We start from the raw sequence: 26,829 nt of genomic DNA on the forward strand, positions 1-26,829 counted from the left end.
GTCAAAATTACAGCTAGTGAAAATTAAGATCTAGCCAGGCCTACAAATAGCTTCAACGTACCACCACCTCCATTGTAATCAATGTGAACATTTGACAAATATAATAGGCTATAATCACGCGGTGTATCAACAATAAATTAGTAGTACCACAATATGAGGTAAACATATATAGAATTTTGGTGTTTGCGTTTTCAATGACAACCCAGATGCCTCTCGCTTTCTGTTGTTGACGTCAGATAACGGGAGGGAGCCAGGGAGGGCTCTTTGGAGAGGGGATCTTGATGATAATGAGATAGCATAGACAGTTAGCATTTTCCCTTTGCAAATTATCTGACCTCGTCGTTGTAGCTACATTAGATACTAGCATAGTGTGTCTCATGAGTTTCCGTTGAACCGGATAGTTTAAAGGGCTTTCTCTATACAACCAGCTAGTTTGCGCGCTTACGGGATGTCAAAGCGTCTGCGCAACAACAGAGACTGTCAGGTCTGCGCTGATTGTAGCGCCCCGGGTAAGCTAAGCGATGGCTGGCTAGCCTTATGAATTTAGCAAGCAAGCTATCTTATGCTAGCAATTGTATTTCATGGAATGATAGCCCTTTTACTCTTTGTTTGCTTGATTTTCACTTTCAATGGGATTCACAGTCTTGAAACGTTAGTTCCAACAATGCATCATGTTGCTTGCAACTAGCTACATACTTGCTGCTATGACAATGATATCTACGTTAACAAAGAAGAATGGGGAAGTCCGCTACAGTAGCCTTAGCTGTCTGTTGCTAACTAGCAGCTCTCAACTTTATTGTTCCTAGTTAGCTGGTTAGCTTATGGCTAGCTAGACTTTACAAGAGTCATTCTTTTTTGTTTTAGCTTGCAAGCTAACGTTAGTTGGGGTATATCTCGTTTATATTGTGTAAAATAGTTCGCTATGACATTTGTAGCTAGGGAGTTGCTGTCTGGCTGAAATCATAAAACAAGTATGCATGAAGAATGATTTGTACACTCAACCTGGTTTCAGAGCACTTCGTTTTATTATGTACGTAAATCCGTTTTTGGTGTGATATGTTAAGTTTCGTATGGTATGTATTAATTTGTGAATATCTTTCATATTTCGTATGATATGTTATGAATTACAATTCCTATTTTATGTTATGCCTTTTCAAACATACAATATGTTGGGCTCCCGAATAGCGCAGTGGTCTAAGGCACTCAGTGCAAGACCCGTCACTAAAGTCCCTGGTTCGAATCCAGGCTGTATCACATAGGGTGGCACACCATTTGCCCAGTGTCAGCAGGGGTAGGCCGTCATTGTAAATAATAATTTGTTCTGTTCTTTAAATAAAAAATATGAATTTGCTAAAGTTTTATGTAACAGATTTGCAAACTTAAAATATGTTACGAATTTGCGAAACGTATGATATGTGTCAAATTTGCTAAACGTATATGCTATGAATTCTTGCTAGGTTGCTAACGTTAGCGAGCTAGGGGTTAGGGTTAAGTTTAGGAGTTAGATTAATGGGTTAGGTACATGCTAAGGTGAAAGCACCAATTTGTAAGTCGCTCTGGATAAGAGCGTCTGCTAAATGACTTAAATGTAAATGTAAATGTAAAATGCTAAAATTGTCCCAGATGAGATTTTAACTTGCAACCTTTGGGTAGCTAGATGTTCGTGTTATACATCCACCCTGACCAACCAACATACTTTCAGTTTTTGCCTTAAGTAACCATCTGTTTTATGTAACCAAACGTAACGTATCATACTGAATGGAATGTCTTGGATTTACGTACGGAATAATAGGAAATGCTCTGAGAACAGGCTGGTGCACTGGATGCATGACTCTTTTAGTCTTTATGGTGTTTGTGTGTGGACTTGGAGCCTTTGTAGTAATATTGAGTCTAATCTTGTGTGTGTGTTTTCCAGGCCCATGTTGGGGCTCAGTGAACAGGGGTGTGCTGGTCTGTGATGAGTGCTGCAGCATCCACCGGGGTCTGGGACGACACAGTTCCCAAGTCCGACACCTGACCCATACACCATGGCCCCCCTCCCAACTACAGGTGGGCACCTCACACAAACTCACACAGTAGTACTGACACAAGAACAGTCAGTGGTGTAAAGTACTTTGGTAGTCTTTAAAGTAATTTTACTTAAGTTGTTATTTTGGGTATCTGTACTTTACTATTTTATATTTTTGACTAATTTTAATTCACTACATTCCTTAAGAAGATAATGCTCATTTTAATCCAAACATTTTCCTTGATACCCTAAAGTACTCGTTACATTTTGAATGCTTAGCAGGACAGAAAATGGTCCAATTCACACACTATCATGAGAACATCCCTGGTCATTGCTACTGCCTCTGATCTGGCAGACTCACTAAACACACATGCTTTGTTTGTAAATTATGTCTGAGTGTTGGAGTGTGCCCCTGGTTTGCTGTCTAGTTTGCTTAATAAAAGTATATTTTACTCAAGTAGAATTTCAGGGTGACTTTCACTTTTACTTGCGTCATTTTCTATTGTGGTATCTTTGCTTTTACCATCGGAGAACTTCTTCAAATGTTGTTTTTCCCCTACCAATTGGTTTTATTGTTTGCTTCTTTTATAGATGGTTCAGACATTGTACAGCAATGGGTCCAACTCCATCTGGGAGCACTGCCTTCTGGATCCCTCGTCTATCTCGAGTGGGAAACGCAAGGCCAACCCCCAGGACAGAGTCCAGTGAGTGGAACACATTTCAAACTTTTTGTTGAAGGTTAAACAATGGAACTTTCAACAATGTCATGACAAAGCATAAGCATCTAGTCTCGCCATGATCTATCACCATCAGTGTGGGACTCTCTGTTGTATTAAAGTTCCATTGGGGTGAGGACCGTCTCAGAGGTTTATTAGTGTGTGTCTGTTCCCTTTCCAGTCCCCATAAAACGGAGTTCATCAAGGCCAAATATCAGATGCTGGCTTATGTCCATCGAATGCCCTGTCGAGAGGATGACAGTGTCACTACGAAGGACCTCAGTAAGGTGAGAGATTGCAGCTAGAACATCCCCTGGATTGCAAGCTTCGTTGCCATTGAGATCATTCATTTGCCTATTTATCCCCCCAATTTTTTTTGAGCTGTTAGCTAACCAAACCTCTCTTTGGTGTTGCCTCTAGCAACTCCACTCCAGTGTTCGGACTGGGAACCTGGAGACGTGCCTGAGACTGTTGTCTTTGGGAGCCCAGGCCAACTTCTTCCACCCGGTATGTTAAAAATAGCCTGAAATGTATCAATACATAATGGAATGATTATGAGCCTGCACATTATTACAACAGTGCCCACACAGTGTCCAGTGTCATATTGTTTTGGGGTGGTGGCCTGTTTGTTCTTCAGGAAAAAGGAAACACTCCGCTGCATGTAGCAGCTAAGGCAGGCCAGGTGTCGCAGGCAGAGTTGCTGGCTGTGTATGGGGCGGATCCCGATGCCCTAGACATGGGGGGTAAGACCCCTATTGACTACGCAAGGTAAAGCAGGCTTCATACTCTTTTTATACTGCACGGGAGCAATCCATTACCCCTGATGGTTGTACAACTCTTTCACAGAGAACAGTTTATGAGGCTGCCTAGTACTAAAGTTTATTAGAAGAATCTACATGATTACAGATGTGTCAACTCACTGAATAAAATATAACTTTACCACCCTTGGCTTTATTGTAGAGCGTTCTTAGAAATAAATAGTGCTATAGTTGGCATTTACAGTAAACAGAAATTGACCTAACCGCCACTAATATTGATGTGGAGAAGACTCATGACCTTTTATACCTGTTCCGCTCAGACAAGCAGGTCATCAGGAGCTGGCAGACAGACTGGTAGAGATCCAGTATGAACTCACTGACTGCTTGGCATTTTACCTCTGTGGGAGAAGGCCAGGTAAGAGTGCAGAGAAGGAGGGGGGGTTATAGGGAGATGGTGATTCATTGATGAATTGAACAATGATGTTTGTTTGTTCTAATCTGACTGTGTTTGCCTACTAGATCATAGAAACGGACAGCACTTCATAATTCCACAAATGGCTGACCGGTAAGAACTGAACCCAACACCATTGCTTGCTTATGGAGTAATAGAATGCTGTTCAGGCATCTTTGTGACATTTTACAAAAACCTCAGTCTGATAAGCCAAAATGAAATGCATCTGTGTGTATCCATAGTAACTGAGGTTAAAACATAATTCCTTTACCACACCATTGTTTATCTCCCTTTGCTTTCATATGTTAATGGAAAAGAAATGTGTAAGTATGTCAACTGTTGGCTATAATTTATTGTCTTGCATTTGCTATATAAACTGATGAGATATAGATTGTGTGTGTGTGTCTGTGTGTACCAGCACCAGTCAAAAGTTGGTTGGTTGAGAGAATGCCAAGAGTGTGCAAAGCTGTCATCAAGGCAAAGGGTGTCTACTTTGAAGAATCTCAAATGTATTTTGATTTGTTTAACACCTCTTTGGTTATTATATACAATTCTATATGTGTTATTTCATAGTTTTGATATCTTCACTATTATTCTATAATGTATAAAATACAAAAAATAAAGAAAAACACTTGAATGACTAGGTGTGTCCAAACTGTTGACTGGTACTGTGTGTGTGTGTAATTTATATATTATTTTATTTATTATTTTTGTCCACAGCAGTCTGGATTTGTCAGAATTTGCAAAAGCTGCAAAGAAAAAACTCCAGTCTGTGAGTGAAAGGAACTTTTGTTTTATTATGGTCCTTTTGACATACCAGTGATGTGATTTTACTGTGGCTTGTGATTTCAGCTCACTAACCATCAGTTTGAAGAGCTTGCCATGGACGTTTATGATGAAGTGGACAGAAGAGAAACTGATGCAGGTGAACAGATACAGTGACATTTGATTGTTTGTAGTAGGGTCGTTCTTGAATTGCGGTGGCATTTTGTGGCCCTTGCCTATGCAACCAAAAAAACAAAAACACTTTACAATGACATAGTTACACATCACGTTTGTTTATTTTGAACTGTTTATCAAGGATAAAACATAATGAAAGTATTTTTTTTACTGCAAACTTTTATTTAAAGGACTTAGGGTAAGAAAATGGGTTGTCACAGTAGTGACGTGTAGCGTTATAATGACATGTTTTGGGGATTTAGAGATCTATTATTTTGAATGCTAAAAGGTGAACAAAAGTAGTTAATGTATTGTATATTTCTATAACAAATGAGTAATGTCTGTCCCTCAGTTTTATGTCATTGGTGTTACTGCCTTAAATCAAACATTAAAGATCTTCAAGGACCTTGAGCATTCCCTCCAGCAGCAAACTGTTATCGGGGGAGGGGTCTATATTAAAGAAGTGTGATTAGCTAATCATTTATCTTTTATGTCATACATTTGAGGATTCCGTTGATACTTTGGTATGTCTGAGTCCAAAGTGTCACTTGGTGTTACTCAGTTTGAATGAAGAGAAATAACAATGTGAGCAAAATTATTAATGGTATCATTTAGTGAAGGGACCTTAGATTTGGGCATCTGTGGCCTCCATTTTAAGAAAATGTTCAATAACCTAAAATGTTGGTATTATCATCGTTAGTGTTACTAGCTCCTACTGGTGGCACAATGTTATTTAAAGTAATTAAGCTGCCATATCAGTTGATTTTGAATGGAAAGACGTACCCAAATACATTGAAATTATTTTTTTTCTTCTAAAATGCCATGCCCAAATGCCACTGCAATTCAAGACTGACCCAGTAGGTTTAGCAGAAATTGTGATTGCTTATAAGTGTTTGATAAAGGTATCACTAGGTGTGTTTTAATAGATTATTATTATGAATAATATGAAACAAATGATGTATATCTATGGTTTGTCTTTGCTGTATCAGTGTGGCTGGTGACTCAGAACCACGGCACTCTGGTAACAGACACAACTGTGGTGCCTTTCCTCCCTGTCAACCCTGAGTACTCATCCACCAGAAACCAGGCAAGTCAACTACAAATGCAATTCACTGTTCTGTCAAATTGGTGGGTCTCTTTCCCAAGCCATTAGGTGAGTTTTATGCAATTGATTGAAGAGTCTTAACTTCCAAAACAGCCGCTTCATAATGTTGTCTTGTTTTGCAGGGCCGGCAGAAACTAGCGAGGTTCAACGCACATGAATTTGCAACACTCGTCATTGACATATTAACTGACGCCAAACGTCGGCAACGGGGGAACTCCTGTAAAAGTCCCAGAGGTATAGTACAGTAATCTGAAGCTGCTTTACTTACATTTGGCACTTTGGAACAAAGCTCATTACTCTACCCACCATGGCATGGTTGTTGCGTGGTCCACTCCTCTGACCGTTGCTCTCTCTCCTCAGAGGACATAGAGCTCATCCTGGAGGGAATCAACAGCCGTCACGGGAGTGATAACCAGGATAATGAAGACCAGCCAGATTATGACAGTGTGGCGTCTGATGAAGATCCAGAGCGGGAACCAGCCCCTGGGAAGAATGGGAAAGATGGCAGGACCAAGGTAACACCATATTTGTTGTTTTTTTAGTTTCGCTTTTCATTACCATTAACATAGTATTGGCATAGCCATTATGTGAAACTGACACTATTTGAACTACTTTGCAGATATGAAACAAAGATTAATTTTCATTCAAAAAATATCAAATTCAGTTTGTTACAAAAACCAACATTTTGTAAGATGTTTTAAAAATGGGTTCTATTTGCATAATTCATATTCACCAATACATTTCTTGGTAGTCGAATAAATATTTCTAATAGTTGTAAATCACAGCTTGTACGTTGTTTGCTGTCTTTAGCCGTTCGGATGAAAGAGAAGTGCGGTTCTCAACACAAACCAGCCAGGGCAGTTCTCACAAGTCATAACGTGGCAAGCTTATCTATTTAGCTATGTATTTATTTGGCAAGCTAAAAACACAGAGCCTCGTAGCTAGCAAGTTGGAGGGATGGGATGTCATCTTATACCAGTGGGTGAGTGGCAGCTTCGGTGGCTAGCTACAAGTTGCATTTAGTTAGCTTGCATGTAACTCGCTTTGCTGAACTTGAATGATTGTTATCCACAGTTAGTGCATATCCCTTAGTTGTCAATCAAATGTATTGGGAATGTTTGTTATTTTGATAGTGGGTGCGGGACCTATGTGTGCACGCCCTTTCATATTTTTGGGGAATAATACTATAGATGTAATTTAACTGTAAAAAAGTAGGCTTTTAATGTGACATGAACACCACCCAGCATGATGTTTTCATCAAATCACTTCAAAAAGGAGGCTGCCTGCGCATGATCAATCCACTCCATAAGGATTCCAGCATCTAAAACAATGCACTGTGCACCTGCCATTCACCTTAAAAAAAACAAAAGTCTAATGATATTTGTTGATTGTCACTAGGTTCACTTGTAGCCTATAATGATTGATTGATTGCGTACACTATTGTCCGAACACGTCATGGTTCCAGCTAGTCATCTCTGCCTACTCGGGCTACTTTCACCCCATATCATTTCTGACATTTGGTAGGCTATGCAGCTTCTCTTCTGTCTTTACTTGTTGCTCTAGAAGACAAAAAAATAATAATTATAGAATGCATCAATAATAATTAGCCTAATCTAGTTAACATCAGTAAAGTTCTTTTCATTTCTGCTCTGATCGAGGATGTGTAGGGACCGGGGAGAAAATACATTAGCCTAACTAAAACAGCAAAAAGATTTTTCCTGCAAAACTTTGAAATTACATGAGTTGGACCAGTTTCAAGGATATGAAAAGCTGTGAAAACGATCCAACATGAATCTGATACATTTAAGTTGGACTTGGATGCATATTTTATGTGGTTGACATAGGCTATTGTCTCCTTTTATTTCGCTGACAAAGACTGCATGTTTGCACGGTCCCTAACTGTGCATTTTCATTATCTCAAGATGCTAAATGAAAACATTCCTCCACTTCTATTCCTGAGACAATTGTAAATTTGGTGTATAGTTTCACTGCAAGAAATACTATACCGAACAAAAATATAAACGCAACATGCAACAATTTCAAAGATTTAATTGAGTTACGGTTCATATAAGGAAATCTGTCGATTTGAAATAAATGACCTTTTAATAAAATGCCTTTTTTTTTTTTTTAAAGGTAGGGGCGTAGATCAGAAAACCAGTCAGTATCTGGTGTGACCACCATTTGCCTCATGCAGCGCAACATCTCCTTCGGATAAAGTTGATTGTGGCCTGTGGAATGTTGTCCCACTCCTCTTCAATGGCTGTGCGAAGTTGCTGAATATTGGCAAGAACTGGAACATGCTGTCATACACATTGACCCAGAGAATCCCAAACATGCTCAATGGGTGACATGTCTGGTGGGTATACAGGCCATGGAACAACTGGAACATTTTCAGCTTCCAGGAGTTGTGTACAGATCCTTGTGGTGTGGGGCTGTTCATTATCATGCTGAAGCATGAGGTCAATGGCAGCGGATAAATGGCACCACAATGGGCCTCAGGGTCTTGTCACGGTATCTCTGCATTCACATTTCCATGGATAAAATGCAATTGTGTTCTTTGTCGTAGCTTATGCCTGCCCATACCATAACACCACCGCCACCATGGGGCACTCTGTTCACAATGTTGACATCAGCAAACCGCTCGCCCACACGACGCCATACACTTGGTCTGCAGTTGTGAGGCCGGTTGGACGTACTGCCAATTTCAATCTATAAAACGACGGAAGCGGTTTATAGCAGAGAAATTAACATTAAATTCTCTGGCAACAGCTCTGGTGGACATTCCGGCAGTTAGCATTCCAATTGCACGCTCCCTCAACTTGAGACATCTGTGGCATTGTGTTGTGTGACAACTGCACATTTTAGTGGCCTTTTATTGTCCCCACCATAAGGTACACCAGTGTAATAATCATGCTGTTTAATCAGCTTCTTGATATGCCACACTTTTTAGGTGGATGGATTAGGAGAAATGCTCACTAACAGGGATGTAAATAAATGTGTGCACAAGTTCAGTATATATTATATTATGCTTCAGTCAGTGTCCGTAACTATAGTAGGCTAAAACACATTTGTATTTTTAGTTCAAAGGAGCTGTCGCACCCTGCAACCCTACTTCCTTCGTCAGCCAGGGCGAGTAGGCTACTATTCCTAATCGTATCAGTGCAATTTGGACTGCCAACTAGGACCACATGCTGAAAAAGTTTGAGACGGTTTATCCCTCACTGGATTTGAGCTAATTCGTTGTTGATGTGCATACAGTATCCGATTGAGGGAGAGAGAGCCTACTTTTTTTTTTTTGGTTGTTTGTTGTAAAGTTCTCCAAAGTAAGATGACTTCCATGGTATTTACATACTGTATTTAAAGAGAACCATTAAGGTGTAGTTTGTGGCTTTTGCAATTGCTTTTTAATGATCTAAAGTCGCACTGTTGCTGCTCTGTCGTCGTCTTCCTCAGGGTGTGTATGAACAGATTTGAATCAAATGGAATAGTGCTAAATGTGCATCTTTTAAAATCACCATCCTTCCCCATCCTTCAGAGCTCCGAGTCGTCGGACTTGTCTGATGGCCCCATTACGTTGCATGAGTTCATGGAGGTGAAGAGCGCCCTCACGGCCTCCGAGGCCAAGATACAGCAGCTACTCAAGGTCAACTGTCACCTGAGTGAGGAGCTCCAGTTGATGCAGAGCAAGGTACGTTTTATGACTTTGGCATTATAACAACCCACCGATCCCACATTAAGTCTAGTAGATTCAGATGTTTGCAGACCCACAAGAACTGCTCCCTTGTTGTGTTGGTCCTTCTCATGTTTCTTATGTTGTCGGTGCAAATAGGTATTTGGGTATTTGGTTGAACACGTTCAGATTGTAATCCATATATGACAGGAACCTTTAGCTCATTCAAGGAAGCAGCTGGTTTGTTGCTTTCTCATGAGAAGTTGAGAACAATAGTCTGGGAGTGTCCTTCGTGACCAGACCAGGGCTATTTACAGAAAAGGAAGTGAAAACACAGTGGAAGTGCAGCTGCCTGGTCATGGAGAGTCTGGATAGAGAGATTTTTCTCCATCCAAACCTGCACTGATATACTCACATCCTCCATGGTATTATCGCCTTAGGTTTCACACACAGGCCTTTTTTTTAGGCTATTATACAGAAATAATGCTGATATTCTGAACTTCTGTCCCCTCCAGCTGAACTCCCTGCAGACTGAGAAGTCCTCCCTGAGATGGCAGACACCCAGTGGCCAGCAGCACCCCCGGGACCTCTCCGGCCGCCCCCCTCTCCCCGGGGGCCGCCCCATGTCCATGTATGAAACGGGCTCAGCCATGAGGCAGTATCCCCACAGGGGCGTGCCTCCTCGCCGTGACGACAGCCTCACCGTCCAGCCCCTCCCTACAAACGTAAGTTCAGAGGTCACACCGCTCCCTCCTGGACTGTTCTATGCCGTTCACTGTGGACCGTTGCCTTCAGAGTTTTTGGTTTGTGGTAATTATTTTTAAGCATATTTGGTTTGGTTTGTGGCAATTCAGTTTTTGTTTGTGCATTTACCCCCGCCCCCTCCTCCTGTAGAATACAGTCAACTCCCTTTATGTGAACTTGGTTTGAACCCTTTCTAGATTGGGAGGGGTCCTTTGGGGAACGCCTCCTCCTCCCTCCCTACCTTCCCCTCCTCCCTGTCCTGGTCGCGGGACGAGCGAGCTCGAAGGGTTAAGTACCGAATCTTCCCTCTGAGAGGATGGGGGCAGCTGCCCCAGGGAAGGGGTGCTATCCCCTCTGCCTTGCCACTTCCTCTCCTCCTGTACCATCTCCTCATACTCTATCCTTCAACTGCTGCTGTACCTCACTGCCTCTCCTCTCTGCATGGTATGGCTGGCTGCATGCACCACTCTGCTGCTGTTCTTCACTAACCCTTATTCCCCCAGACAGCACTGCCGTGTCGAATACCTGAAGAAACTCTCTGGTTTTAGAAATGCCAGAGCTATACATTGGTGTCTGTGTGTTTTCAAAGGCCCCGAAACATGACATGTACACTGTGGTGTTTCCATACATCCTGTCAGAAGGCTACAGGGTTGTTGAAACAGATGAGGAATACAGAATGTCATGGTTCATTGTAATATTCCGTGCCACAGGAATATTGATCTCATTGACTGCTTAATGCCACAGAGCTGGTCCCTGGTTCAAACGTACTACCTCGTTTTCCTCTCTGCTTTGAAACCAGTTGAGGTCTGGTTTAATATGAAATGGCTTTTTAGGTTCAGAGAGCATGATTCTGATCCGTCTGCTTCATCAAGCACGTTCAGACTGTGGTAGCGTTTGTGCGGCTGTTCTCTCACCAGATTCAAAGGTTGTCTGCAAACTAAACTAAGAGACAAGCATCATCTTACTTGATCATTCATCCCATTGTAGGGTTGTAGCCTGGAGGGACAGAGCCGCATGCTGGAGAGTGACTATGACAACACACCAAACCACACAGAACTGGAGGAGTCTGGGTAGGACTTTTGATTTAAAATGTTTATAGTAGAAAAATATTGTATATTTCTGACTTCTGTATGTAAAATGTGGAAACATTTTAGCAGTCGCTCATATACAAAGTGATCCACAAGTGAGGGAGTGCCTAACCGTAGAACCTCTCCTCTCCCCATACAGTATGGGCAGGAACAGCAGTTGGCTCTGGGATAGCAGTACAGCAGAGCAGGGGGAGGATGAGACTGAGGCTGACTCCACCCTGCCCTGCACAGAGGACGTCATTTGTAAGACGGAGCAGATCACCAAGAATATTCAGGAGCTGCTGAGGGCCGCGCAGGAGAACAAACATGAGAGGTAAGGTCAGGGGAACACAGAAAACTACAATCAGCAGTTAGAGAAAAGATCTCTTGACTTAAAGGTTTGTGTGAAACTTGCCCTATCTGTTCTAAATACGGGAAATGGTGCTGCTCATATATTGTTCCTTCACCTATCCATCTTTCAACCTTCAGTAATTGTGATATTCAGAGGATGTATCCTGTTTTTCTTTCTGTTCTTCTCCTGAGTTCGGTTTTAACTGTCCTGCATTCCCACTCTGTCCTCTCCTTCCTGTCCTTGTGTCTTCCTGTCTGACTTTCTTCCTCACAGTGTGGGCTAGCTCCAGGCCAGGAAGTCTAGGCCGCTTCTCTGGCTTGCTGCCCTGCTGTGAGGGGGCCGGCCGCGGACGGACTTGTCTCTACAGCCTGGTGCCCTGCTCTGACAGGGCTGCCCAGGGCTGTCTATCTACCCTGCTGCCCTGTTCTGAGAGTGCTGAGGGGGCCCCTGCTTCCTCTCTCCAGGCCCCCCCTGGCTCGTGGTACTCTGGCCTCGGTCCCTGTCTCCCAGGCACTATCACCTTCTCCTCAGTCTGTGTGCTGAGGGGCGGGGGCGTGTGTCAAACGTAGCTGGCAGGAAACAAAGAGGACGATGTCTCAGATTCCCCTTTGGAATGCCAGATACAGTGCATTCGGAAAGTATTCAGACCCCCTTTTCCACATTTTGTTACGTTGCAACCTTATTCTAAAATGTGTAAAATAAAGCATTTTCCTCATCAATCTACACACAATATCCCATAATGACAAAGTGAAAACATTGAAAAAATTATAAATTATATAATCATGTACTAACCAAAAAACTGTTAATCAAATCAAAATATATTTTGTAATTTAGATTCTTAGTAGCCACCCTTTGTCTTGATGACAGGTTTGCACACTCTCTTGGCATTCTTTCAACCAGCTTTACCTGGAATGCTTAAACAACAGTCTTGAAGGAGTTCCCACATGCTGAGCACTTGTTGGCTGTTTTTCCTTCACTCTGCGGTCCAACTGATCCCAAACCATCTCATTTGGGTTGAGGTCGGGTGATTGTGGAGGCCAGGTCATCTGATGCAGCACCCCATCACTCTCCTTCTTGGCCAAATAGCCCTTAGACAGCCTGGAGGTGTGTAGGGTCATTGCCCTGTTGAAAAACAAATGATAATCTCACAAAGCGCAAACCAGATGGGATGGTGTATTGCTGCAGAATGCTGTGGTAGCCATGCTGGTTAAGTATGCATTGAATTCTAAATTTTTATTTTTTTTTTAAATTTTTTGATCTATTTGCTAAAATTAGTAAAAACCTGTTTTTTCTTTGTCATTATGGGGTATTGTGTGTAGATTTGAGGGGGGGACAATTTAATTATGGAATAAGGCTGTAATGTAACAATGTGGAAAAAGTCAAGGGGTCTGAATAATTTCTGAATGCACTGTACAGGCCTATGGGGCTTTTACATGTCAACACACAGGCAATTCTTGATTCTTAGATTTTAGTCTGTGTTTGGGGTGGGGGTTCTGTTTTTATTAAATACAGATTCACACTGGCATTCATTCAGTGTTTATACAATCCACTTGAATTCAAACTGTTGTCTTTAACACAAAACTTCACTATTGGCCCCCGTTTGACTAAAGCTGTGTCGTATTTGCTTTTTCGCTTGTGTGCCAAACCCCACTCCAGATGGTGACCACAGAACACTGCTGAAGAATTTCACCCTGCCAATTTGTATGCGTCCTCAGTCTACTGGGTTACAACGGAGACATTGTTATTGATTGAAATGGTGGAAAGTTATGATGCATTCCATTATCTGATTTCTAAGCCATGTGTTGGTTTCAAACAATGATTCATTGTTGACGATGTTTTCAGGGCGTAACAGACTCCACTTCATCATATAGTCTACGGGGGAAAATATGGGTGGTTCTTGAATTACGTTGGCATTTGGGCTTTTTTTTCATTTAAATGTATTTGGATACATCTTCCCATTCTAAATGAACCTATAGGTTAACTTAATGACTAAATCATTTCTACCATTATGATAAGTAGTAACACCAATGATGGTAACACCAATGAGAAGTTTTTAAGAAATCATCTTTAAAGAATTGATGACCTTCCATTTCAGAAAATCACAATTTACCAAAGTGATATGATTAATCAATTTGCTCACAATGTTATTTCCCTTCATTTAAATTGACTAGCACTAATGGACACTTTGGGTTTACACACACCAAACGATCATTGGAATCCTCAAATGTAGACAGACTAAAAGGTTGTGTTTAGCTAATAATTTTGATTAATATAGATCCCTCCCTCTAACAGTTTGCCGCTGGAGAGAATGCTCAAGGTCCTTGTATAACTTTGTAATCTGTGATTTAAGGCAATAACACCAATGACAGTAAACTGAAAGACACATTGTATTAGTAAAGAAAATCAGTATTTTAATAGCCTTTGATTTTATTGATCTATACAATATATGAAATACTTTTGTTTGCTGTCTAGCATCCAAAATAGATCTCTAAATACACCAAAACCTGTCATAATTAGGTTTGAGCGGTATCCAGATTTCATTTCATATACCGTCCTCTCATCCGGTATTTACGGTATTACTGGCTTAGTACACAAGGAGGTGGCAAAAACACGGAAAAAAACTTTGGGTGTCTTACCAGAATGCCAATAAATGTAGCACAAGTAATAGTGAATTTCCATGGATGCTGCTAGCAAAATATGCTAACAAGCCCAAACTGAAATAAACAAATTGCAATGACAGGCAATCCAGGTCATAAAGTTATACATACAGTACCAGTCAAAAGTTTGGACACATCTACTTCAAGTGTTGTTGTTTTTTTTACTATTTTCTACATTGTAGAATAATAGTTAAGACATCAAAACTATGAAATATCACATATGGAATCATGTAGTAACCAAAAAAGTGTTAAACAAATCAAAATATATTTTATATTTGAGATTCTTCAAAGTAGCCACCCTTTGCCTTGATGACAGCTTTGCATACTCTTGGCATCCTCTCAACCAGCTTAATGAGGAATGCTTTTTGAACAGTCTTGAAGGAGTTCCCACATGCTGAGCACTTATTGGCTGCTTTTCCTTCACTCTGCAGTGCAACTCAACCCAAACCATCTCAATTGGTTAAGGTTGGGTGATTGTGGAGGCCAGGTCATCTGATGCAGCACTCCATCACTCCTTCTTGGCCAAATAGCCCTTACACAGCCTGGAGGTGTGTTTTGGGTCATTGTCCTGTTGAAAAACAAAATCGTCCCAAAAATATTACATTTGGACTCACCAGACCAAAGGACAGATTTCCACCGGTCTAATGTCCATTGCTCGTGTTTCATGGCCCAAGCAAGTCTCTCTTCTCCTTATTGGTGTCCTTTTTAGTAGTGGTTTCTTTGCAGAAATTCAACCATGAAGGCCTGATTCACTCAGTCTCCTCTGGACAGTTGATGTTGAGATGTGTCTGTTACTTGAACTCTGAAGCATTTATTTGGTCTGCAATCTGAGGTGCAGGTAACTCTAATGAACTTATCCTCTGCGGCAGAGGTAACTCTGGGTCTTCCTTTCCTGTGGCATTCCTCATGAGAGCCTGTTTCGCCATAGCACTTGATGGTTTTTGCAACTGCACTTGAAGAAACTTTCAAAGTTCTTGAAATGTTCCCGGATTGACTGACCTTCATGTCTTAAAGTAATGATGCTGTCGTTTCTCTTTGCTTTATTTGAGCTGTTCTTGCTATAATAAAATGAAATAATAACTTTAATTAAAACAATAGGAAATGTAGCTGGCTACATTCTTTCTAGAATACAAATTAGAAACATGATGTCCATGCATCGTCTTTGCAAAAAATTTTTTATTATAAGCTCATTTACTTGCCAAATAGCGTTGCACTTCTGTCGCCATCTGAAAATGAAGCCATTGTCCTGCGAATGTTTTGCACTAATCTATTTTCTGAGAAGTAAAACTATACTTTCATGTCCTTGATCATTCTATTGAAGAAAAACACTTGCCTTTCAATATAAAACGCTACCCATCTCATTACACATCTGGACTCACCTGCTCCCTCTTTCTCCCGTGGTGCCATTTTACAAACAAACACGTGGCTCGCTCAACTGTTCTGGGGAACTACGGTAAGCTTCATAATATGTGACGGGTGAAATGAAGAACGCAATCTGCTGAATCTCCTAACTTATTGCACAAGTTGACTGCAGGTATTTACTTAAAAGTAGCTACAAATATTACAATTTATAGAAAATCTTTTAGTTTCAACGGTATTTACAGTATTGAATAATAAATACAAGTTAAATAAAACAAAAACATATTTGTCATGTTTTTGTCATTTTAAAGTGTTTTTACAGGATGCCAAAGACAAGGGACACCATTTACCACCATAATTCAAGAATTATCCATGCAGTACTGTGTTCAATGTCCTCAAATGGAGCACATTGTTGCTATTAATGAAGACCTTCAGTATATTCTATTTTGTCTGCTCCATGGTGGACATAACCAGGGCTGCTCATTCTCTCACTTGTCCACTAATAAACCTCCACCAGGACATGGCTTGCTGATTTTGTTCTTTAAGAAGTGTATTTTATGTAGTAAGGGGATCAATGGCTTTGCAAGCTTCTGGAAACATTCCTAAGTATTCAACATATTTGTTTAACTGTCTTACTGAGAAGAGAAAAAACTGGGCCAGAGTTATCTACTAACACCTATGTTGGAAAAAGGATCACTCGATTATTTGATGTTTTCTTCCTCCTCCCCCCTCAGCTTTGTACCGTGCTCAGAAAGAATCCGTGTGGCTGTGAGAGAGATGGCCATCCTGTTTCCAAAGGTAAGCTGGGATGACCAACTGAGACACTCCTCCTTTGTTTGCAAGAGCCAGAGGGTTTTTTGTTTGGTAAACATGGATGGGAAATTAATGTCCTGCATCTTAGCTCAGCTGGTGTTCTGTTGTTAGATGTTGCACTCTTTTCTTCAGGGTGGCCGAGAAAAGTTTATGCAATCACACACACACACAATGGCAGTAAATCCACTCCGTACACTGCAGTGTTAATAGGACCGTTAATGGCATATGTTTTGCCAACAGTACCTCCTGCCTCCTCTCTCCTTTACTCAGAGGCCATGCTCAGACACAGTGCGAGGGTCTCTGCGGCTGCTCACCTCTAGTGCCAGCCGGCTCCATGGGGAGTGCCAGAAGGCCTCGCCCCACAACCCTTGCCCCTCCGACATGCAGCTGGTCACGCAGCAGGTCATCCAGTGTGCCTATGACATTGCCAAGGCTGCCAAGCAACTCGTCACTGTGACAACCAAAGAGAACAGCAACTGATGTTTTTTTAACCCAAGGACTAACATCCCTTTTTAGATATTTGAGAGATATATATATTATCAGTACTAATTTCAAGTTAGTGTTTATCAGTGTTACCATTGTTATTTGTATGCCACCATTTTTATTTAAAGTACTCAATTCGTCTTAGTAAATTTTCTAGTGAAGAATGTTTACAGAAAGTGTACCTTGCGAAATGTGGGTCACCCAAGGGATTTGTCCATCGGTTTGTCTGTTAGGCAGGTCATCATACTCTAGCAGTATGAGTATATCTATCTGGGATTACCTCAAAAAGAGACATTCGTTACTATTTTGCAACATTACACATTTTAAACAGCCTTGGATCAATTTCAGGTGGCTGAACATTTGTGGTTGCTGGGAGTGCTTGTTCTTGGTGCTCTCTGCTATGCAACAAGGACAGTTGGCTGTCCAAAGCTTTCAAACAGTTCGCTTTTAACTTCTTATTCAAGGCCAAACACATTGGGATCTTAAACCTAGTCAGATCCATAATTATTGGCACCCTTGATAATGATGATACTAAAATAAATACATCTGACCATAGCACTGCCTGGAGTTTGATAAAAGGCATTGGCACATTGGATTGGTGGATCTTTGATGTTATGGGACTATTTTGCTTCCACTGGTCCTGGGGCCCGTGTTAAGGTCAACAGCAGCATGAACTTACCCAGTACCAGGACATTTGAACCAAAAACCTGGTTGCCAATGCCAGGAGGCTGACACTTGGCTGCAAGTGGATCTTCCAGCAAGACAATAACCCTAAGCACTAATGAAAATCCACGAAGAAATTGTTAATTGACCACAAAATCAACATTTTCCAATGGCCATCTCATTCTCCGGACTTGAACACCCAGTGGTTTAAATTGAAGAGGGCACTCCATAAGAGCATGAGGAATGCTCTAAGATCCCTCGCAACGTGTTCTCCAATCTCATGATACATTTTAGCAAAAGGCTGTGTCTTTATCCTCACAAGGGGAGGGCGATAGACTATTGAAAACAGGGGTGCCAATAATTTTGACTTATTTTATTTTTGAGCCAACAATATAGCTCAGTATTTGTATTTATTTGATAGTTTTTTGCTGATCTTTATCAAGGGTGCCAACAATTATGGGCCTGATTGTAGCTTAGTGGAATACTGAGCCATGATGCGTCCATTACAACGTTTTCCTCAAGGTATTTTCCATTAATGCCATTTTTATGTTTCATGCCAAAGCCATAAAGGTGAGGACAACGCCCAAGTCAGTTTTCCATTGGTCAGTTTCTTTTCGTAGTTGTTTGAGCTCAAAAGGTATAGCAAAAAAAGGATCATACCTCACACACATGCCCAATATCAATTTTGTTTTAGTGTAGTGTGTTTTTTATGACGTTTATCCCAAAGGGATACTCAAAACAGCCGACCCAAATTCTATAATTTGTTTTATAAAAAGATATTAGTATAAAAATGTACAAACCATCTATTCTTAATTCATACAACCCATCTCTATATTCTATGTATGAATACAATCTCACACTTGACAAATTGTCAACATTTTATTTTCTTAAAACTTTTTAACAGTTTTTAACGAGTTCCCTCGTATTCTGTGCTGTTTTAAGGCATGCAAGTTTTCATATTGGTGATGTCTTCTATACAGCATTTGGATTTCAATATATCCACAGGCAATCAGATGTGCTTGTGATCTCTCTCACTCTGTGTGTGTGTGTGTGTCCCATAATTTACATTGTCTTTCTTGTGCTGCATGTGGTAAAACATGTTCATCTAATAGGGTTTTAAGATGTGTTAAAAGCATTTGTCCTTTTTACATGTATTATGGGCCATACAGTCATGTGGGGGTCATGTGTTGTCCAGGGATGTGGGGATCAATTGTGTGCCATTGCGTGTTATGAGCCAGACAACAGTCATACAGTTACTTACATTGTGATTGAAATAAAGAACTGCCTTTTAAAGTAATAAACTTGAATTTATAACTCGACTACTAGTTTGCTTTATATTACTCAATCTATAAATAATGAATATGCCTACCTCAACTATTAGGCGACAGTTTGTTCTGTTCTGTCATATCCTTCCGATTTAATTGTTCCATTTTTTTTTCTTTATTGCTAATTTTATCAGAGTAATGTTTTGTACAGTAGCGTTGCTCATTGAATAAATCACAGGTGTGTTCCGTGTCTAAACGTGACATGCCATTCGCGTATTTCATTCAAACATGTTTAAAAAAATAATAATAATTGAATGTACGTAAAGTGAGAAGCACTCCCACGCCAACTTGGTGTTCCTTGCCAAAGTATACAGTTCAGTTGCCTTGCACAGTGAACACGGAAGAAAGCAATTGTGATCATTCAGGTTAGTCGTATTATTTCAGAAAACGATAGCACTATTAATGGATAACCAATTCGGAAAGCTTCCAGCCGACACCGCAGTGAATACAAAGTTGTTTCTGGAGTCAGTGGCATATCTTCCACCCTTTTTTGGTGAGTAGACCACCTGACTATCCTTGTTCTTCATGAAATTGTAGTCGCTCAAGCTCGCCTTCAACGATGCCTTTTATCTAGAAAATATCGTCGCTTCATTCTCTTTGTCTCACTAGCCATGGTTGTCTAACGACATTTTGAAATAAACTAAACTTACATTGTTATTTAGTCTTAACAAAACACAGGTTTGATATGCCACGTTCATGTCATGTCGGAATTTCTGACTTGCTAACCTACTCGGAAGAGTCAGATCGAGTTATGTATATAAACCTCGGATTGCTGATGCTATGTAATGGCCAATAAGAGGGTTTGAAGCCACCAGCCGGCCATATTGGCAGTCTTCCATAGGAATGAATGGAGCTCTACAGTATTTAATTTAAATGTTTAATATAGGCTATTTAAGTAGTGGCGGCAATAACATTAGAACTTTATAGAAGTTATACTTTATAGAAGTTATACTAAGTAAAAAAAGTTTTGTTTAGTTCATATATAAAAGTATGCATTAAGGTGGCTGTAGTAGAATAAATGTGACAAAAACAAATGTAGACATGAATGAATGCATTTCTATGGCTTCCAAAATATTTTATACAATGGACAGGGACTCCCAAGATGGAGGTTTCAAAACAGAGCCCCCAGTCATCAATACTAAACTGAAATATAAATGCAACATGTAAAGTGTTAGTTTCATAAGCTGAAATGGAGGATAGCAGAAATGTTTGATGCACACAAAAGCAAATTTCTCTAATTTTGTGCACCAATTTGTTTACATCCCTGTAAGTGAGAATGTCTCCTTTGCCACCTGACAGGTGTGGCGTATCGACAAAGCTGATTAAACGGCATGATCATTACACAGGTGCACCTTGTGCCGGGCACAAAAGGCCACTCTAAAATGTGCAGTTTTGTCCCACAACACAATAGATATCTCAAGTTTTGAGGGAGTGTGCAATTGGCACGCTGACTGCAGGAATGTCCACAAGGGACTCCCAATCACGGCCAGTTGTGATACAGCCTGGATCCGAACCAGGGTGTCTGTAGTGACGCCTCTAGCACTGAGATGTAGTGCCTTAGAATGCTGCGCCACTCGGGAGCCATTGACCTAGGTGAATAATAACATTATGTGGAGTGAGTACAGCGTTATAATTACTTGGTCAATGTCAGACTTGCAAAGATTACCATCACCCAAACTAATAAAGTACCATAATGGAATTTTGAATGAACCGCAAGTATCTTTGTGGATGGTTCAATCATAGGCTCATCTTGGGATTTAAATGGGCTATTGTCTGTTGTAACAACCTTGCACAATGTTGTTTTGATATCTTGGTCATTTCAATGAATAGTCTAGGCATAAGGTTTACGAATCTGATTTTAATTAAGTATTGTATTAAGGTAGTGAAACCAAAGGAGTGAAACCCCAGCACAAGAGGAACCATGTGAATGTGGGTTTGTATGGAGCTGCTGTAGCCCCTCTCTTTCCTCCCACACTACACACTGCATTGACCTCCTTGTGACTTCAGATTATATGAATGGACCCTTTTCTCTATTGATTGCCCAACAAGAAACAATCATAGAATTCCCATAAGCATTGTGGGAGAAAAATTCAATTTATAATTGTAAGTCGCTCTGGATAAGAGCGTCTGCTAAATGACTTAAATGTAAATGTAAATAATCTTTTCCTCCCCCCAAGAAGGTGTCCAGCTACGTCCAAGATGCTGAGTCTGCATATACTCACAACTGCTTGATTGCATTTCAATTCAATGTTTCATTCCTCTCCTTCTTTCCAGACTGCCTGGGGTCAAAAGTATTTGTTCCTATCAAATCAGACATCAGTGGCAATATAACAGTAAGCATGTTTTCCACACACTGTAATTGTGCCTTGTGTGTAACCCTACTGCAACTTACGTCTATAACTAATGCCTAAGCCTTAACATTTGGATGGTAATATTTTCCTTCCAGAAAATCCGAGGTGTGTTTGACAAGGACCCTGCCAAGTATGCAACTCTACAGCAGATAGTGGAGGCAGAGAAGGAGACACATGGCACAGAGTGGCCCAAAGTGGGAGCCACCTTGGCCCTAATGTGGCTGAAGAGGTGAGCTCAGAACCATCACATCTGAATGTGTTAGAGGTTTGTACTGCCTAAAGGCCGTGAAATTGTGTGCTTATGCCTAGATAGAGACCTACACTTCATGAATAATGGTGGGACTGAAATCAGGTGAGTTAAGCTGATTGTCCTCTCCCACAGAGGTCTCTGTTTCATCCAGATCCTGCTGCAGAGCTTGGCAGACGGAGAGAAAGACGAGAACAACCCTCAACTCATCCGTGTTAACATCACCAAAGCCTACGACCAGGCCCTGAAGAAATACCACGGCTGTCTCGTGCAGATGATCTTTAAGGTGAGACCATGTGACTAAAGTCATGTGGTAGCATAGTCTTGACGTCCTTTGACCCTTGACTGGGTTTTCTACTTAACCCTGGTGCTCAAGCACCTCTGAGTGTATTGCTTTCATATTGAACTTCATTCACCCAAAGCAAAACATTTATAAATATAATAACTGAAAACTACATAATTGAATTTGAATGTGTATGAACTGCTCAGTGAAGGTGTACTATGTAACAGATCTGGGTTCAAATACAATTTAGGGTATTACTTTCAAAGACATTTGGAAGTAAGTATTTAGAAAAGTTTTATTTGAAAAGGCAAGTAGTTGAATATGGGAATACATTTGGAAATACACTTGGAAAGTATTTGAAAATACTCAAATACACTGACTCAAATACACTCCCATGCATTAACCCAGGTATTTGAAAATATACAATCTTCCGAAAACATCTGAAACCCTATCTCTTCAAAGAAGAGTGTATTTTAAATAATACATCTGACTTACCCACACACACACACACACACACAAAGGCACATATTTTCCTACTGGTACTGACTTTGCCGATAACTTCTTTATTGAGAAAAATGTACTTCATACAACTGTGATATGTTGTTGTCCCACCGAGCTATCTTAAGATGAATGCACTAACTGTAAGTCGCTCTAGATAAGAGCGTCTGCTAAATTACTCAAATGTAAACTAATATTTGAAAGATGTATTTGAAAATACTTTCAAATAGTAGGCTATTTATAGGAAATTATGGTAACCCTTTACGTGACACCCAGCATCATAACACTTTCTGACACGGTCATAACCATGTCATAATTTCATAACTGATATAATATGGTCATAACACTGTCATGACCCATACATTGACACCTGTTGTGACTTATATTGCATTATTTTGTGGCTGGTTATGACACCTACATAAGGGTGTTAAAACTCACATTTCTTTAAATGTATTTTCTCCCTGCCAAGAAGTTCCCTTTCATTTGAAAGTTTGTTTCTTAAGTCCTTTGTTGTTGTTTAAAATCATATTTTAAATAAGTTGACACTGTCATGAAGCATTGTGACCATCCTGTGTCACTTGGACTAAGAAAATACACTTTATGACACTGTCAAGGATTATGACCGTCATATGACTGTCTGGCTTATATGATTATCACGTACATGCCCTTATGTCAGTCGTCAGTCACCAAGAGGGTGTCTTGTCCTGCTCCTGAAATCTGCTCCAGCATTCATCCCTGTCATCCGGAACAGAGCATTTGGGTAGGTGCATGTCTGACATCAATGTGTGTGCAATTACAATGATAATTTAATACGGTCAATTTCAGAAAATGCTAAAATAACATAAACATACTGTTGAGGCTATGGTGTAATGAACTGTTTTGCCTTGTGTGGTAGGTTTTGTGGGTTTTGACACTCTTATGTAGGTGTCATAACCAGTAACGCAATATATGTCACAACAGTCCTAAATATATGACAGTGTTATGATCATATTATAACAAGTTATGTCAGCTGTTATGACATATTATGACATGGTTATGGCCTCGTCAGTTGTACAACTGAATACATTCAACTGAAATATGTCTTCCACATTTAACCCAACCCCTCTGAATCAGAGAGGTGCAGGGGGGCTGCCATAATCGACAACCACGTCTTCGGTGCCCAGGGAACAGTGGGTTAACTGCCTTGCTCAGGGGCAGAGCGACAGATTTTTACCTTGTCAGCTTGGGGATTCGAACCAGCAACCTTTCGGTTACTGGCCCAACGCACAGTGGCCAAGTAGGACTAGTAACCGGAAGGTTGCAAGTTCAAACCCCCGAGCTGACAAGGTACAAATCTGTCGTTCTGCCCCTGAACAGGCAGTTAACCCACTGTTCCTAGGCCGTCATTGAAAATAAGAATTTGTTCTTAACTGACTTGCCTAGTTAAACAAAGGTATAAAAATAAAAAAAATTAAACTGGCAATTTGATCATAATGTAGGCCTACCAGAGTGGCCTACCATCAAAAACAATGGAGAAAATGCATCCCATAACATTTTAACATGGAAATAGTGGTTTTATCATTCAGCCTACAGAAGCAGCCAATGTGTGGTGTTCAATGTTGGCCTACATTCCATGAGAAATTCCATGAGAACATGCAGGGCTTGACATTAACCTGTTTATCCTTCAGACAAGGAGGTGACTGAAAATGTGATGTTTGATGCAAGAAACCTCTTTACATTTAAAAAAATATATATTATTACTATACCATTATTAGAGATAATCAGACAAATTATGCTACTCTCTACCTATTGTCTATTTAGCTTATTCAAGACCGTCTCAAAATACAACACTACCCCTTTACCTGACTAGTTTTTCAAAGATCACCCCCCCCCCCTTAAAAGATTTAGATGCACTACTGTTCCACTGGATGTCATAAGGTGAATGCACCAATTTGTAAGTCGCTCTGGATAAGAGCGTCTGCTAAATTACTTAAATGTAAATGTAATGGCTAGAAGGGCACATATTTTGTGCTCTTGTAGAAAGCAATCACTCCCCATTGCTGACTAGAAATGAGCTATAACTGGGCTAATAACTCTCTAACTAGCAAAGAATATGAACAAATGTGCACAGGTGGCTACATGCAGCTCTCACTTTGATATCAAAACAAGCTCATCTACTCGTGACGGCTCATGCTATAAACACAATCCAGTTCAAAGTGAATGTCACAGATCCATATATGGAAATGGATGTTTATAGGCCTACTGCAGCTCTGCAGGTTATGGTGCACCGTTCTGTGTAGAGTAGGGGCCTGAGTAGTGCCTGTTACTGCAATAGAATCCTACTCCAATACACTCTGCCCACATGAACATCTCTTGCACAGTTAGTTTTGCTTTGGTATGTTACATTGAAAGTGGCTAATATTGCGTTGATTCAACCAAAATTCCCACAGTAGAACAAAACATTGATAGTGTTAACTAAAGGGGAAAACAATACAAAATTAAGTGAAGTTCAATCTCGTGCTTCTCTGCGCGGGCTGATATTTCTTCTAAACCTGCAGCTTAGATGTAATATTGGTCATATTGTGTTATGACATTGGATGTCAAGTAAAGTGTTTGTGAAATTATTTGATAATCCTTTCAAATACTTCCAATATAAGTAGTTGATTCAGGCCATATCATTTGAAAATACTCAAATACACAGAAAATAAGTATTTAAATAACATGTACTCAAATATACACGTATTTGAGTACACACACACACACAGCTGTATTTCTCCCTGTCCACTCCAGGCGGTGTTGCTTGCAGCACCCTACAAGTCAGACTTTATCAAGGCCCTGTCAAAAGGTCAAGAGGTCACAGAGGAGGACTGCATGGCTATTGTATGCCAGTTCCTCGTCAATTTCACAGCCACTGTGGATGCCATCTATGAGATGTGCACAACGCTGAATGCAGAGCTGGACTATAGCGTGTGATGTTGTCCCCCAAACCGGACTGCAGCAGCATCCTGCTTGTTACTTTCTTTGCCTTCTGTTTTTCGTCCTTTCTCTCAGGTGATGGGACATTCCATCTTTTGAGGGTTGAGGATTCTATTTCAAAGAAGACGTTTTCATCCGTGTCACCATTTTTATTATTACTTTTCTGTCCCTCCTTTTAAATCCCTCCCTACCGAATGTTGATAGTTTGGCCCATGATGAGTTGCTGCTGGACAGAAAGTGGCATATTCCGTGTTGAGTGTTTTTTAATTCGTACAGGTCTAGCACAGCTCTTGGTGCGGTCTGATGCTGTTACACATGATTCACCACAGGTAAGAGACATTCAGAAGTGATATCCTGAGATCTGGTCAGTGTTATTTTAATACAGCATCTCTTTCTCTGTGGGAGGGGAGAATATTCCTGCTATTGATTCGCATTGCACATGACTCATAAAATTCCTACTGTAACTCTGCCAAGAAATGTGAGATAATGCCCTCACTGCCTGGTAGCTACTGGGAAGTCAACTATCCCATGCCTTTAAAGATTATAACCACCATTAGTGGTTTTAGTGACTTCAAATCACATTTTATTAGTCACATGCACCAAATACAACAGGTGTAGACCTTACAGTGAAATGCTTACTTACGAGCCCCTAACCAACAAAGCAGTTAAAAAAAAATACGGATAAGAATAAGAAATAAAAGTAACAAGTAATTAAAGAGCAGCAGTAAAATAACAATAGCGAGACTATATACAGGGGGGTACTGGTACAGAGTCAATGTGAATGTAGGAATGTGCTCATCGGTTAGTTGAGGTAATATGTACATGTAGGTAGAGTTGTTAAAGTGACTATGCATAGATGACAACAGAGAGAAGCAGCAGTGTAAAGGGGGGAATGTACTGGGCCGTACACACTACCCTCTGTAGTGCCTTGTGGTTTTTGTTGTGCCCTCTTCACTGTCTTGGTGTGCTTGGACCATGATAGTTTGTTGGTGATGTGAGCACCGAGGAACTTGAAGCTCTCAACCTGCTCCACTGCAGTCCCGTCGATGAGAATGGGGTGTGTGCTCGGTCCTCTTTTTCCTGTAGTCCACAATTATCTCCTTTGTCTTGATCACGTTGAGGGAGAGGTTGTTGTCCTGGCACCACGGCCAGATCTCTGACCTCCCTATAGGCTGTCTCATCGTTGTCGCTGATCAGGCCTACCACTGTTGTGTCATCGGCAAACTTAATGATGGTGTTGGAGTTGTGCCTGGCCGTGCAGTCATGAGTGAACAGGGAGTACAGGAGGGGCCGAGCATGCACCCCTCCGGGGCCCCTGTGTTGAGGATCAGCATGGCGGATGTGTTGTTACCTACCCTTACCACCTGGAGGGTTACCCATCAGGA

The 26,829-nt window shown here is 40.8% G+C and overlaps 2 protein-coding genes across 5 annotated transcripts; both read left to right on the forward strand.

Annotated features, from left to right (window-relative positions):
* The first annotated feature begins 240 nt into the window (after nucleotides 1-240).
* LOC115125180 (ARF GTPase-activating protein GIT2-like) lies at nucleotides 241-19,104 on the forward strand. Of its 4 annotated transcripts, XM_065016518.1 has the most exons (21): nucleotides 241-509; nucleotides 1,916-2,049; nucleotides 2,600-2,712; nucleotides 2,906-3,011; nucleotides 3,145-3,231; nucleotides 3,362-3,492; nucleotides 3,803-3,897; nucleotides 4,002-4,047; nucleotides 4,654-4,705; nucleotides 4,786-4,858; nucleotides 5,862-5,959; nucleotides 6,100-6,211; nucleotides 6,338-6,492; nucleotides 9,513-9,665; nucleotides 10,163-10,372; nucleotides 10,589-10,678; nucleotides 11,379-11,461; nucleotides 11,619-11,792; nucleotides 12,094-12,291; nucleotides 16,561-16,624; nucleotides 16,910-19,104. In XM_065016518.1, the coding sequence occupies exons 1-21, from the start codon at nucleotides 449-451 to the stop codon at nucleotides 17,117-17,119; spliced, it is 2,445 nt and encodes an 814-aa protein (XP_064872590.1). In that variant the 5' UTR covers nucleotides 241-448; the 3' UTR covers nucleotides 17,120-19,104. The 4 variants fall into 4 exon arrangements, with proteins under 4 accessions (XP_064872590.1, XP_029510547.2, XP_029510572.2 ...); XM_029654687.2 differs by lacking the exon at nucleotides 12,094-12,291; XM_065016517.1 differs by lacking the exons at nucleotides 241-509; nucleotides 12,094-12,291 and adding an exon at nucleotides 615-651.
* Nucleotides 19,105-19,195: 91 nt separating this feature from the next.
* LOC115125260 (glycolipid transfer protein-like) lies at nucleotides 19,196-26,329 on the forward strand. The gene is made up of 5 exons (XM_029654772.2): nucleotides 19,196-19,603; nucleotides 21,385-21,443; nucleotides 21,557-21,690; nucleotides 21,844-21,994; nucleotides 25,259-26,329. The coding sequence occupies exons 1-5, from the start codon at nucleotides 19,513-19,515 to the stop codon at nucleotides 25,439-25,441; spliced, it is 618 nt and encodes a 205-aa protein (XP_029510632.1). The 5' UTR covers nucleotides 19,196-19,512; the 3' UTR covers nucleotides 25,442-26,329.
* Nucleotides 26,330-26,829: the final 500 nt, after the last annotated feature.

The sequence above is a fragment of the Oncorhynchus nerka genome, unplaced genomic scaffold (assembly GCF_034236695.1).
Source record: "Oncorhynchus nerka isolate Pitt River unplaced genomic scaffold, Oner_Uvic_2.0 unplaced_scaffold_15___fragment_2___debris, whole genome shotgun sequence".
Taxonomy (NCBI): domain Eukaryota; kingdom Metazoa; phylum Chordata; class Actinopteri; order Salmoniformes; family Salmonidae; genus Oncorhynchus; species Oncorhynchus nerka.

What these genes read in the sequence shown, in the direction of transcription:
- LOC115125180 (XM_065016518.1), top strand. Translation starts at nt 449, where the DNA reads ATGTCAAAGCGTCTGCGCAACAACAGAGACTGTCAGGTCTGCGCTGAT. An exon ending in TCCAGTTGATGCAGAGCAAG is followed by an intron (nt 9,666 to 10,162) that starts GTACGTTTTATG and finishes TGTCCCCTCCAG; the next exon opens with CTGAACTCCCTGCAGACTGA. An exon ending in TCCAGCCCCTCCCTACAAAC is followed by an intron (nt 10,373 to 10,588) that starts GTAAGTTCAGAG and finishes AACCCTTTCTAG; the next exon opens with ATTGGGAGGGGTCCTTTGGG.
- LOC115125260 (XM_029654772.2), top strand. Translation starts at nt 19,513, where the DNA reads ATGGATAACCAATTCGGAAAGCTTCCAGCCGACACCGCAGTGAATACA. An exon ending in GCCCTAATGTGGCTGAAGAG is followed by an intron (nt 21,691 to 21,843) that starts GTGAGCTCAGAA and finishes CCTCTCCCACAG; the next exon opens with AGGTCTCTGTTTCATCCAGA. An exon ending in TCGTGCAGATGATCTTTAAG is followed by an intron (nt 21,995 to 25,258) that starts GTGAGACCATGT and finishes TGTCCACTCCAG; the next exon opens with GCGGTGTTGCTTGCAGCACC.